General features: G+C 42.1%; 1 protein-coding gene across 1 annotated transcript in view; it reads left to right on the top strand.

The window, feature by feature from the left end:
• Positions 1-15,147, top strand: part of LOC126260486 (venom carboxylesterase-6-like) — a 123,744-nt gene that overhangs the window by 77,845 nt on the left and 30,752 nt on the right. Inside the window, exon 6 of the mRNA XM_049957813.1 lies at positions 5,030-5,195. Within this exon, the coding sequence (XP_049813770.1) occupies positions 5,030-5,195 (166 nt within the window). The remainder of the gene's footprint in view (positions 1-5,029; positions 5,196-15,147) is intronic.

Consider the following 15,147-nt stretch of genomic DNA (forward strand, 5'->3'; position numbering starts at 1 on the left):
AAACATGTCTGCGACAAAAAAAAAAAAAAAGTGTTTTGCTAAAGCGGAACCCACTCAAAAAGATATGTTATTGTTAAAGCAAACACAGACAAAAGAGCATCAACGTCAAGATGGTTACATCTTACACAGAATTCGTCACTGTGAAGCGACATAACTCGATGAATCTTTGACCACACATTGAAACAACTGCTACAGTATAGGACAGAAGGTAACTGTAAGAAACGCGCAATGTAACGAACGTAAATGATAATTAAATTCTACAGCGAGAGTTGCACTGGTCATCGCGACTTATTTTGGTACCTCGGACATTACAAAAAATGGGATGTGGTTGTTAATAAAGTGTGTGATCACACGGTCGGCAATGGATGCCCTCGTGCTGGCATCAAAATTGGTAAGGAGTTCTTGTGGTGTTGCGTTCCACTCCTCCATCAACGCTGTTGACAATTGCTAGATGGTCGTTGGTGCATGTGGACGTCCTGCAGTACGTCTACCGAACACATCCCACAGGTACTCGATGTGATATAAGTCGGGGGAAATGCTAAGCGAATCCACCGGATATCTTCCGCCGCGCAGCTGCGGTCGACTGTAATCCAAAAAAGCGACAGATCTACTAAAGGCACTGCCTACACTACGCTCGTCAGTCTTGTTTTGGAGTATTGCTGAGTAGTTTGGGATACTTACCAGTTAGCATTCATGGAGTACATCGAGAAAGTTCAAAGAAGGACAGCACGTTTTGTATTATCGAGAAATGTGGGAGAGTGTGCCACGGACATGAAGGATTTGGGGTGGACATCATTAAAACAAAGGCGTTTCTCGTTGCGGCGGGATCTCCTGTCGAAATTTCAATCACCAACCTTCTTCTCTGAATGCGAAAATATTTTGTTTGCGTCGACCTACATAGCGAGAAAAGATCATCTACATCTACATCTACATACATACTCCGCAATCCACCATACAGTGCGTGGCGGAAGGTACCTCGACCCACAACTAGCATCTTCTCTGCCTGTTCCACTCCCAAACAGAACGAGGGAAAAATGACTGCCTATATGCCTCTGTACGAGCCCTAATCTCTCTTATCTTTGTTGTCTTTCCGCGAAATATAAATTGGTGGCAGTAAAATTTTACTGCAGTCAGCCTCAAATGCTGGTTCTCTAAATTTCCTCAGTATCGATTCACGAAAAGAACGCCTCCTTTCCTCTAGAGACTCCTACCCGAGTTCCTGAAGCATTTCCGTAACACTCGCGTGATGATCAAACCTACCAGTAACAAATCTAGCAGCCCGCCTTTGAATTGCTTCTATGTCCTCTCTCAATCCGACCTGATAGGGATCCCAAACGCTCGAGCAGTACTCAAGAATAGGTCGTATTAGTGTTTTATAAGCGGTCTCCTTTACAGATGAACCACATATTCCCAAAATTCTACCAATGAACCGAAGACGACTATCCGCCTTCCCACAACTACCATTACATGCTTGTCCCACTTCATATCGCTCTGCAATGTTACGCCCAAATATTTAATCGACGTGACTGTGTCAAGCGCTACACTACTAATGGAGTATTCAAACATTACGGGATTCTTTTTCCTATTCATCTGCATTAATTTACATAGTGACTTGCCTTTCTCGGGCAACTGCTCTACCGACTGAGCTATCCAAGCAGAAGAGCTTCTGTGATGTTTGGAAGCTCAGTCGGCAGAGCACTTGCCCGAGAAAGGCAAACGTCCCGAGTTCGTGTGTGGGTCCGTCACACAGTATTAATCTACCAGGATGTATCATATCAGCGCACACTCCGCTGCAGAGTGAAAATCTCACATTGGAAGGCGGCTTGATGAACGCTCTGACAGGCACTTAAGTGTGATTTGTAGACTATCGGTGTGGATGTAGATGTAGAAAATGAAGTCAGAGCCGAATGCACCCCGGAGTAGATGTACATGATGAAGCAGTATACTGTCACAATAACGTAGTATTAGTGAGTTTACCATGTTGAAAGATTTGGATGTTAGTGTAGCTATGCAACACTATGCCTCTCTACGCCACGACAACCGGATAATCAAAACCATAATGTTGGATGATGTCGGATGTACCCTCATATTTTGTAAAGCCCCGTCGAGCACCTCTGAGATGCATTGGGGAGACGTGTTGCACCATGTACAGATGCGCTAACGATTATTCAATAGTTATCAAACGTACTAGTGGAACACATTTTTGCAACAAACCTACCACCTGGTTAGTGACAGAAGTGGTGACACTTTCTGCAGGACCTTACTATCATTCTGCAGGACAATGCTCAAGCACGTACAGTACAAGCTGTTACTGATTTGTTTGACTGATGGTGCTGCTAAGTGCTATACTATCTACTGCACTCCCCTGACTTAAGCCCTCGTGAGTTCAACTTGATTTCTAAACTGAAGGAAACACTTTACGGCATTCACTTCAGAACTGCTACAAATTCGTCGGGCAATAGACCGTGCCGCTCGAACTGTCAACACAACTGGCACTGCTAAGAATATCCTACGACTTCCACATCACTGGCAACGGGTTATATACAGTGCTGGTGACTACTTTGAAGGTCATTAAAACTTTGAAACACGTATCTATTTCGTACGAGCTGTAAATAAATAGTTGTCACTATTAAAGTTCCAACCCTCGTATAATATGCGGTGCACATACACGATTACATTGTAGACATCTGTTTAAGGAATTGAGGATTCTGATTACTACTTCATAGTATATTTATTCCCTCATGAAGTTCGTAGTAAATAATCCACTATAGTTCAAAAGGAACACTGATCTACGTAATTACTATACCATAATGAAAAATGACATTAATTGCACCACATTAAGGTTGTCTATACCACAAAAAGAGCTCCACAATGCTGAAACAAAAATTTTTGATCACTTACTCACTGGCATAAAATGTCTGACAGACAGCAAAGTAAAATGTGAAAACAAACTGAGAAAGTTTTTCCTTGTCAACTCCTTCTGTTCCGTAGAAAAATTTCTATTACTGCAATGTGTAAAAGGTGGTGGGTAGAAATTACTAACTCGCATTGGTATATCCTATTTTTCTTTTTCTAATAATATATAAAAAAAATAAAAAATTACTCAGAAATATTCAGAATGTAACCGTATGTAAAAATTAATTTGCGATATGAATGTAAAATGACTCTACGATAATGATCGAAGCAGAAGAAATAAATTCGAATTTGTGCCAGGGCCGTGACTCGGAGCTGGGTCTTCTTGTTTGCTAGACAGAAATGCTAACCATTACACCGCCACAGCACTATGGGGAACAGTACTGCACGAACTACCCAAGATGAGTGCCCTGCCCAACACAAATTCAATTAATATCTTCAGCTTATTTTTGCTTTACATCGTCACTGCTGCCAGGGCTCTCCGTCATTGGAATAGCAAAAAAAAATGGTTCAAATGGCTCTGAGCACTATGGGACTCAACTGCTGAGGTCATTAGTCCCCTAGAACTTAGAACTAGTTAAACCTAACTAACCTAAGGACATCACAAACATCCATGCCCGAGGCAGGATTCGAACCTGCAACCGTAGCGGTCTTGCGGTTCCAGACTGCAGCGCCTTTAACCGCACGGCCACTTCGGCCGGTTATTGGAATAGCACCCCAGCGTTGGACATAATTGTAAGATCTACAAGATCACCTATGGTACAGGACTTGCCCATTATGTCAAAAGCTGGGGTGATATTCCAGTGACTGAGAGCCCTGGCAATAGTGACGATGTAAGGGAAAAATAAGCTGTAGGTATGAGTTGTATGGGGAGGGCAGAAATCTTGACCATAGTGCTGCGGTGGTGTAATGGTTGGCATTTCTGCCTAAGAAGCAAGAAAACCCGTGTTCGAATCCCGGTCCTGGCACAAATCTTAATTCATTTCTTCTGCTCCGATCATTATCGTAGATAAAGAAGATACTTAAGTGTCTCAGGGAAACATATAATTATAAGATGTAAAATGACTCGTTCCATACCATTACGATCTATCGTTCAAAATGATCCATGGAACATGTAACTAACTAACTTACTAATTCGGGCTAATCTGTAAATCTAGTAATGGGATGTTGATAACCTGACGGGAAAAAGGTTATTTTACGAATTATTCTATTCCTGCTTACACTTTCAATAATGTCAAGTCGATACGATTCATTAGCATGTGAGCAAACACCTTTTACCGTACTGGACAGTAAGACTTAAGTTTTTATTTCCGACATTGTCTTGCAGCAAGAATTATTATTTAGTACAACAGATGTATCTATTGGGAAGTTACACGTGTGTCATGTACTGACACAGTTCCAGACTGGAAGACTTGGATTACTACGAAGTTTCGAGAATTTGTCCCCTCTTAATCCATCTTGACTATTGTTAGAACATCCATCCGAATGACATCGTAAGAGGAAAAGAAAAATGATTTTTATTTTGTGGTTTGTATGTTACATTATCTTACAATGAAGGAAATTTTTCTTCCAACTAACAGAATTAATTACGAAATGATACGTACAAGAAGAAAATTATGTAGTTTTATTTAAAGTATGAAACCAACAAGTCATTGTGCATCGTTGCAAGGTGAGCTGGGGGGATGGTTCTGAGCACTATGGGACTTAACATCTATGGTCATCAGTCCCCTAGAACTTAGAACTACTTAAAGCTAACTAACCTAAGGACAGCACACAACACCCAGCCATCACGAGGTGAGCTGGGGATTAGCTGGAAATAACTCAGCATAATTTCGGTATTTTACGAAACTCTTCTTCTCTCTGTCTGTGTATTTTCTGTCTTTACCTCTCTGCCTGTCTAATCTCTATTTCTATTACCTCTCTTTCTCCCTATTCCCGTACTATCCATAGTTTGATTAATCTCCGTCGCTGTCCGCCTTCTCTGTCACACACACGCCCGCACGCACACACACACACACACACACACACACACACACACACACACCGGAATTTGCTTCTACGAAACAAATGGGCCGGCGAACACTCATTATATTGGGTACATGTGGTATTTGTGCAGGACAGAGGGACGCCGTTCGCGCCTACACTGGAGCCTTTCATGCCACGTAACCGCACGCTGCGCTTCAACACGACGGAGAAGATGATCGAGTTCTCGGTGGTCATAAAAGAGCAACGCTCCTGGATCATAGGCACCAACAGCCGCGACGGTCTGGCCCAGGCGTCCAGTAAGTTCTATGCTTCTTCTGTCCCTGGGATTGTAGTTCAGATGCAAACTTAAGGTTCTGCTGGCAGTACTGTGGCGCAATAAACTAATACAGTACTTGCAGAACAGGTAAATATTCTTAATTGTTCCCCGTATACCTTCAGAAATCTGTCGTGCAAGACGTAACTTTAAGTAAAATAAACTGCAGGCTAAATTGAAGTCTGCCAATTCTGGCTCGTCTGCAGTGAATATACACTACTTTCTGTTCTTTCGTCCTTAGAGACCCGACAGACTAAATTTTCAGCTGCGTAAACTGTTACGCCAAAAATACTGTAGTGATTCGGTAAATGGAATGCAGAACTGAGGAAACATCATGTACAAAATTTTCAGAGTTTCTTGTTTGTTATCTACTTCTTCCCTCTACAGTGACTTGAATCAGAACTGTCCCAGTGTGGTGCAACGCTATAAAAATGTGGCACAACAGGTGAATATGTTTATGTAACTTAATCTAAAATATTACTCTCTGTAAATAAAAGAAAATGTACCGACTGACTCTGTGACTCATCATCGCTCAGCCACAACCACTAACGACAAAAACTTGAAATTTGCAGAAGGTGTTGATCTTCCACTGTCTGCGTCGTTTAACAAGGGATTTTACGAAATTCAACCCCAAACGGGGTGAAATAGGTGATAAAGGCTTCTTGAAAATATTTCGTTATTAAGGCAATTTTGAAGCTAAAATTATGAAAATTGGTATTTGGTTTTTTAGTCAGATATAAAAAAAATACGTTTCGCCGTTTTGGAAATTTAACCCCCATGGAGGTAAAACAGTCGGTGCATGTTTTTATTTAAAATAAATTTTTATTAAAGAATTACTAACGCATTTTAAAGGTACATCTGTGAAAAATGGTATTTGACTTCTCGCTTACAAATAAAAAAAAACCTTCTTGCATTGTTTTTGGCAAGTCAGCCCTCTAAGGGAGTGAAATAGGGGATGAAACGTTTAATGAAATTTTTGCATCATGAAAGCATTTTCAAAGCTAAATCTATAAAAAATTTGTACTTGGCTTCTCTGTTAGAATTAAGAAAATACACATATCACTGTTTTTGAAAATGCAGTCCCTAAGGGGATGAAATTGAGGACGAAAATTTTTTAGTAATGTTTCATTACATAAAAATTTTTAAGACTAAATAGATGAAAACTGGCATTTCACTTCTCCGTTAGATATAAAAAAATGCGTGTTTGGGAATGAAGTTTCTATGGAAATATCACCACAAGAATGCAAAAGGCATGATTAACAAAACCCTTGGATTCCAGCTAACAGAACCGCTTTTAGGGAGAAGTACATTCAGAAAAGACCATACTTCTATAGCTTAACCTACGTGGAAAATTTAGAAGGTGTAGCAATATGTGAATAAAATAAAAAGTTCGATTAAAGAAGGAAAAAAGTAGGTGTGGACGATACAGTATACCCGAGCGAAACGGGGGGTCCTTAGCTAGTGTAATAAATTTTGATCAAATACGCAAATGGATGTAAAAGTACGGCGTTACTGCAGTCGGATGATGTTATATGCACCGTTCACGTAAGAAATGACATATAGTGTCTCTCTGGGAACAATTAGATTGCGCACTAAAGGCACGGTGAGTAACTATAGGTGGCAGCTCATGTAATGAGTTCCAAAGAATGAAAACATATTCATTGTGAAACTTTCTTTTCAACGGTGGCTGCTAGGATATCTATCTACATTTCACTGAAATCCATAGTAGTACTAATAGGGTAGGTGTATCAAATAAGACCTGATTTTAAATAATGCTCACCCCTAGTAATTCTGATAGTATGAGGGAGACTTGGAAAGTGGCAGCAGAAGCACTCGACGGCGCTAGTATACCACTTCAGCTGTGATTCACGTCCTTCCATTTTGTGTTGTTGCTTTTAAGTGATATTCTTGACTTTTTCAGATATTTAGCATAATTTGTGTGTAATCGACTATATATATATCTAACATCCTCCTCTCATGAACCTTGGACCTTCCCGTTGGTGGGGAGGCTCCCGTTCCTCAGTGATACAGATAGCAGTACCATTGGTCCAACCGCAATGGAGGGGTATCCGTTGAGAGGCCAGACAAACGTGTGGTTCCTGAAGTGGGGCAGCATCCTTTTCAGTAGTTGCAGGGGCAAGAGTCTGGATGATTGACTGACCTGGCCTTGTAATATTAAACAAAACGGCCTTGCTGTGCTGGTACTGCGAACGACTGAAAGCAAGGGACAACTACAGCCGTAATTTTTCCCAAGGGCATGCAGATCTACTGTATGGTCAAATGATGATGACGTCCTCTTGGGTAAAATATTCTGGAGGTAAAATAGTCCCCCATTCGGATCTCTGGGCGGGGACTACTCAAAAAATGTTCAAATGTTTGTGAATTCCTAGGGGACGTAATTGCTGAAGTCATCGGTCCCTAGACTTACATATTACTTAAATTAACTTAAACTAACTTGTACTAAGAAAACAGACACACCCATGTCTGAGGGAGGGCTCGAACCTCCGGCTGGAGGGGCCGTGCAATCCGTGACATGGAGCCGCAAACCGTACGGCCACTCCGCGCGGCGGGGACTACTCAGGAGGATGTCGTTATCAGGACAAAGAAAACTGGTATTCCATGGATTGGAGTGTGGAATGTCAGATCCCTTAAAAGTGCAGGTAGGTTAGAAAATGGAAAAAGGGAAATGGATAGGTTAAAGAGAGATACAGTGGGAATTAGTGAAGTTCGGTGGCAGGAGGAACAATGCTTGTGGTCGGGTGAATGATGATGTCCCGTACTCCGAGGAGCATATGGGCACTGCGTGAGACCTGCACCGCCTTACTAGGCAAGGCCCTAGTGGAGGTGGTTTGCCATTGCCTTCCTCCGACCGTAAAGATGATGATGATGAAGACGACACAACACCACCTACTGTTCTTGAGGCAGGAGAACTTCCTGACTCCGCCGGGAATCGAACCCGGGACCCCGTGTGTGGGAAGCAAGAATGCTACCGCAAGCCCACAAGCTGCACAAGATCAAATAATGAATAAAAAAGTAGCAGCGTGGGTAAGATAATACGAACAGCATAGTGAATGCATTACTGTAGCCAAGATAGAAATGAAGCCCAGGGCTACCACAGCAGAACAGGTTTATATGCCAACTAGCTCCGCAGATGACGAAGAAATTGAAGAAATGTATGATGAGATAAAAGAAATTATTCAGATAGTTAAGAGAGACGAAAATTTAATAGTCATGGGGGACTGTAATTCGGTAGTAGGAAAAGGAAGAGAAGGAAAACTAGTAGATGAATATTGGATTGGGAGTACGGAATGAAAGAGGAAGCTGCCCAGTAGAATTTTGCACAGAGAATAAGTTAATCATAGCTAACACTTGGTTTTAGAATCAAGAAAAAAGTTTGTATACTTGGAAAGGCCTGGAGACACTGGAAGGTTTCAGATACATTATATACTGGTTAGACAATGATTTAGGAACCAGGTTTTAAACTGTAAGACTTTTCCAGGGGCAGGTGTGGACTCTGACCACAATCTTTTGGTTATGAACTGTAGATTAAAACTGAAGAAACTTGTAAAAAGATCAGCATTTTAATGAATAATATTAAAACAATCTTGAATAAGACAAATAAGCTACGTGATCAGACTGAATAGTAATGCGCACATTCTTGTAGAACACGACATAAATGAACTCCAGAAACGCACTATATGGCATGCGGAAGGTAACGTCCCCCTATAACGTATGCCCAGTTTGAATACGTTGTATTTGTCAGCGTATTTTGAGTAACGGGAGTATGGGGACGTGTTCCTGTGTTATGTCAACGTGAGTTAAATAGCGTGCATTTATTTAATTTTTAACTGCTGAAAAAGTGATCCTAGTGAGATTCATCGCCGTTTAAATACTGTTTGTGGTGACGGTGCTGTTGCTAGGTCTACTGTAAATCTATGGATAATAAAATTTCGTGACTGCAAGCCTCGTAAATTCATAGTTGTTGTTGAAACATGCAGCGGATATCCGATCACTGTCTCGGACGATAAACAATGCAAACTCGTCGACGATATGATTCAAAGTGACTGGCGTTTCGCAAACCGTATTAGAATATGCAAGGAATGTGTCGGCTTCGCTACTGAACACCTAGGAAACCTGAAGTCAACTGCCCAGATCTTGCACCGTGTGGTTTTTATTTCTTTCCTCTTCTCAAGAGAGACACAGTTGATCGTTACATCTCGGCCGATGAGGTGGAAGGCAGCTGACAATTCCTGCATTCGAAAAAAGTCCGAAGAATTTTTATAAGTGACGGAATAAAAAATCTCGTTACACGTTGGGAGTAATGTGATAGTCTTAACGGTGACTATGTTGAAAAAAATACATATATGATTTTTAAACTTAAGGATCTGATTTTAATGTACTTTTTCCCGATCTTTCTAATTGCTTTTGATCGTGTTCCAAATGCATTTGTGCGTTACTTTTCAGCTTCCCTCGTAGCTAGCAGAACAATGGTTGAGACTATTTCTTCAGCGTCAGCCTGATGTCGCAAAAATGAGTGCTTAAATGATGAATTTAGACACATCTTCCCCAAATTAAACAAATTATCGTTTCAGATTATTTTGAAAAAAAAAAAACTGGAAACGTTATGCTTAATACATTTTATGGGAAAACATCAAAGTATATACAATATGAATGAGGGAAATGGACGCTTGGCTCTGCACAACCAAAATGGAGTGTTTGCCGAGAAGGGAGCAAGATTTCATATTACTGCTCATGAACACACTTAGAATGTAACAATATAACTAAGCAAAAATAATGTGTGGCAGAATGAAAATGGAAATGAAGTCCCATGCTTCTTTACAGAGCGTAGGGGAACGATGCGGGAGACCTGCACCGCCGTACTAGGCAAGGTCCTAATGGAGGTGGTTTGCCGTTGCCTTCCTCCGACCGTAATGGGCATGAATGAAGATGATGAAGACGACACAACAACACCCAGTCATCTCGAGGCAGGAAAAACCCGGGACCCCATGCTCGGGAAGCGCGAACGCTACCGCGAGACCACGAGGGGCGGACTACCGTGTCCCTAATTATGTTCAAAGGAAAGAGGCGTAAGGATGAATGGAATTACATTTTATCTGCTGGTGCTTATTTTGAGATGCCGGAAAAGGGGTCGACGACAGTAAATGTGTTTGTAAATTAGGTTGACCACTTTTTTAAGGAAAAGAGCCCTGACAAAACCCTCCTAATTTTTGACGAAGATTAATCGCATCTGGCTGCTAATATTGTTGATGCTGCTGAAGAAAACAACATAATCCTGTTCTGCCTGTAAAGGTGTAGTACGCATGAATTGAAATCGTTCTACAAGCGCGTTTTCAAACTCTCGGACGACGCTGTGCTAAATTACTGGACAACAACAGGAGTGTGACCTGCCACACGTGTGAAGTTCGGCGAAATATTCTGAAGTGTTTGTCTGAGAGCAGTGGCAGCAGTTAAGCTGACTGCTGGTTTCAAAGGAACTGGAATTTTTCCTTTCAATCCTCAAGTGAATCCCGAATCCGCATTTGTACCTTCAGTTTTAGAGGAGTTTCCTGTTGCAGCCATGATGTATCTGACCTATCATCTGATGACGCAGCAATAGATGGTCTTCATGAAGTCAAGAAATCCTTCGATCAGTAACTTTCAGAAACCACCGCCGAAAACTGGTGGCGGAGAAACACTCACAGTATCTAGTGCTTCCATTAAATGTTTTCGAAAAGTGAAAAAGTAGCATCACAACTTAAAGCTGTAAATACCAAACGAAAAACTATTTCAACGTCCCTGTTTGTAGAAAAAGGGCCCATGAAAACATTAGTGGTTCAAAGATCAATATAAAGCTTCTCAACTTAAAAGAGTAAAATGCTTGGAAAACCAATCAGGATCCTGTGAGCCCAAAGGAGAAAAGAAACAAAAGAATCATGGTGGAAGAAGTCTGTGGAGGGAGTCAGATTATACACTCCTGGAAATTGAAATAAGAACACCGTGAATTCATTGTCCCAGGAAGGGGAAACTTTATTGACACATTCCTGGGGTCAGATACATCACATGATCACACTGACAGAACCACAGGCACATAGACACAGGCAACAGAGCATGCACAATGTCGGCACTAGTACAGTGTATATCCACCTTTCGCAGCAATGCAGGCTGCTATTCTCCCATGGAGACGATCGTAGAGATGCTGGATGTAGTCCTGTGGAACGGCTTGCCATGCCATTTCCACCTGGCGCCTCAGTTGGACCAGCGTTCGTGCTGGACGTGCAGACCGCGTGAGACGACGCTTCATCCAGTCCCAAACATGCTCAATGGGGGACAGATCCGGAGATCTTGCTGGCCAGGGTAGTTGACTTACACCTTCTAGAGCACGTTGGGTGGCACGGGATACATGCGGACGTGCATTGTCCTGTTGGAACAGCAAGTTCCCTTGCCGGTCTAGGAATGGTAGAACGATGGGTTCGATGACGGTTTGGATGTACCGTGCACTATTCAGTGTCCCCTCGACGATCACCAGTGGTGTACGGCCAGTGTAGGAGATCGCTCCCCACACCATGATGCCGGGTGTTGGCCCTGTGTGCCTCGGTCGTATGCAGTCCTGATTGTGGCGCTCACCTGCACGGCGCCAAACACGCATACGACCATCATTGGCACCAAGGCAGAAGCGACTCTCATCGCTGAAGACGACACGTCTCCATTCGTCCCTCCATTCACGCCTGTCGCGACACCACTGGAGGCGGGCTGCACGATGTTGGGGTGTGAGCGGAAGACGGCCTAACGGTGTGCGGGACCGTAGCCCAGCTTCATGGAGACGGTTGCGAATGGTCCTCGCCGATACCCCAGGAGCAACAGTGTCCCTAATTTGCTGGGAAGTGGCGGTGCGGTCCCCTACGGCACTGCGTAGGATCCTACGGTCTTGGCGTGCATCCGTGCGTCGCTGCGGTCCGGTTCCAGGTCGACGGGCACGTGCACCTTCCGCCGACCACTGGCGACAACATCGATGTACTGTGGAGACCTCACGCCCCACGTGTTGAGCAATTCGGCGGTACGTCCACCCGGCCTCCCGCATGCCCACTATACGCCCTCGCTCAAAGTCCGTCAACTGCACATACGGTTCACGTCCACGCTGTCGCGGCATGCTACCAGTGTTAAAGACTGCGATGGAGCTCCGTATGCCACGGCAAACTGGCTGACACTGACGGCGGCGGTGCACAAATGCTGCGCAGCTAGCGCCATTCGACGGCCAACACCGCGGTTCCTGGTGTGTCCGCTGTGCCGTGCGTGTGATCATTGCTTGTACAGCCCTCTGGCAGTGTCCGGAGCAAGTATGGTGGGTCTGACCCACCGGTGTCAATGTGTTCTTTTTTCCATTTCCAGGACGCATGACGCGTGAGGAATAGGTTCGTAAACAATGTACAGGTTTATGTTCTGAAGATGCTGAATTTGTTGTTTGTCCTGATTGTGAGAATGACCTGTAATGTGCCACCTGAACACTCACTACCAATTTAACTGGAATTTTCATACTTCGCTTTACATATGCTTCTCTGCCTGTTGCGGCGCCGTGGTTTCGTTCGTCCATTACCTACACCTACCTGTGAACTCGTTGCAGCAGTTCGCCGGTAGAAGAGCCAAGCAGGAACCTACCGTACTGCAGCTCGAACCAGGCTGCATACAACGTAACTATTCTAAGAATCTGGAAAAGGTCTTAATTTCGAATTAAAGGTGGAAATACTGGCAAAACGTCGGTATATTCTAAACCTTGAGATGTACACGTTCACTGCCAAGTCCGTGCTAATCTTAACAGAGTCATGCACAAAGCCTTTCAGTCACGTTAGCAAGTTTATGGTGACGTATTTACCGAAAACTGAACAGCTACTAAGCACGGATTGTTCTTAAATGAAAATGCTCGCCATGCTATTAACTTTATCGGTGTCTAATGCACTCAAGTTTTTAGTCATCTATCTGATCAATATGCCACGCGGAATTACTGTCTTTTCTCATACACAAAATTACTTAAAAAATCCATACTTTCTAACAAACACACCGGAATAAATATGCATTCACTTTAAAACACTTTTGAAACATGTAGCACAACTAAAACCGGCAAATTATAACCTCCTGTGGACCTCATACAACACATGTCCATACCATTGAAAGGCTGGGCTCCGACTCCCCTTAGGCTCCTGTAAGCATTCTATATCTTCAAGAAGAAAGACGCGCGAAGAATAGTACATTCTGATTAGTCAATTTTCTTTAAGGCCAATAGAAAAACATCATCCTCCCGCGTTAGTCCGCGCTTTTCATGACAAACCAATCAACAAATAGCACACTTTTGAACTGTACTTTTTCACCAAATAAATATTTAACATTCTGATATTTTGTTTATGCTTTATGTTATTAACTATTTTCATTTGCACTCCAATTAGCTTTCCTTTTACAATAAACTTACTTAACATATTATGATAAATTCCTCGTCGTCTGCATTCACGATTTCCTAAAACTTTCTCACACTAGTTCGTACAGCGTTCATCAGTAGAACAATGATCCACATATTATTTACTTTAGACCACATTCACGCATCATTTACACTACTTAAAGCATATTCAGAACTGTACAAACATAAAAAAAGCCTTCAAGAAATAAACGGAACAATTTACAAAAACATTCTCTTGACCTGTTTCTTGAATGTCTCTGTGCGCTACTGGACTCTGGTAATCAAAATTCTTAACTGTATTATAGTTCTTTCTGTTTATTCCTGTCCGCTACTGTCCTCTAGCAGATAAAAATCAGAACTACGTACTCGACTGAACTCGCTTCAGGCCATGTGTCACTGTGCACGCATGAGTCATTCTCCCGATACACAGGCTCTAGACAGGAGCGATATAAGGCGCCAAGCCTCACTGTGTTTGTAAGTGATAACAGTTTTCTTTAATTCATTAGCATTATTACTTTTGTACAATAATGAGTAATTTGCTATTACATTACTTTTTTACAGTAATATATTAGCATTTAACCTGAGAGCCTATTTTATTTTGTATTTCTATTATAATTTAAATCATTGGCCTTTTTAAGTACACTCTTCGGGCATTATTTAGAAGCAGAGGTTTTAAGAAAATCGCGTTGATGACTAACTTATTTACATCAGTAAAAATTATGAAATTTTTAATTTTCCTTGTTATTCTCTAGTAAAGAAATAAATTGACTTTCTAGTACCGTTTATAGCATTTCCCTGAATGCCCAAATTAAAAATACAGAAGCTGTTGCACCTTGAGTGGTCGTTAACTGATACACATATCTTACAGTGGTTTTCAGACCGCCTTTTATTTTTTGCTCAAATACAGATTATCAGATTACATGATACCTGGATGTGCCGAATAGTGGCAGATGAACTACTAATGTATATGAATGCAATAAGAATTTATAATCTGACTCGCTTTCAGTCTCTGCTTGACGTGTGCACAAAACCAATACATTGGTCTCTCGAGAACATGCTATTTTTGGTTATTGAAGTCTACCTCTGAACTTTTTTCGGTTATTGAAATCTATTTCCTAAATTTGTTCAGCTTAGTGTGGATCTTCCCATACCTTGTGCCGCCTCTCTCTGAGACTATAATTTTACTGTTGGCGTTTGTGGCAGGTCATAAGACCTTCTTCAGCAAATCGATGGATTACAGTCGGCTGGGAAATTGGAATGGCTGCCTTTGGGATGTGTTGGCTTTGGGAGTGTTTAACACTGATGTGTCAAACAGTATAGAGCCATCTGGTTCTTATAAATTGTGGTACTAACAAAAATGTCGTTTATTCTCCAATTTCTTTGTCTATAACATGAGTATTATGAATAGTGAGGTTGACAGGCTATCGTGAAGAATGGCCTAGCCTTGAAGTAATTTTTGTATTATGATACGAATGAATTTTTTTGAGCAGGG

This window comes from Schistocerca nitens, chromosome 5 (genome assembly GCF_023898315.1).
Source record: "Schistocerca nitens isolate TAMUIC-IGC-003100 chromosome 5, iqSchNite1.1, whole genome shotgun sequence".
NCBI lineage: Eukaryota > Metazoa > Arthropoda > Insecta > Orthoptera > Acrididae > Schistocerca > Schistocerca nitens.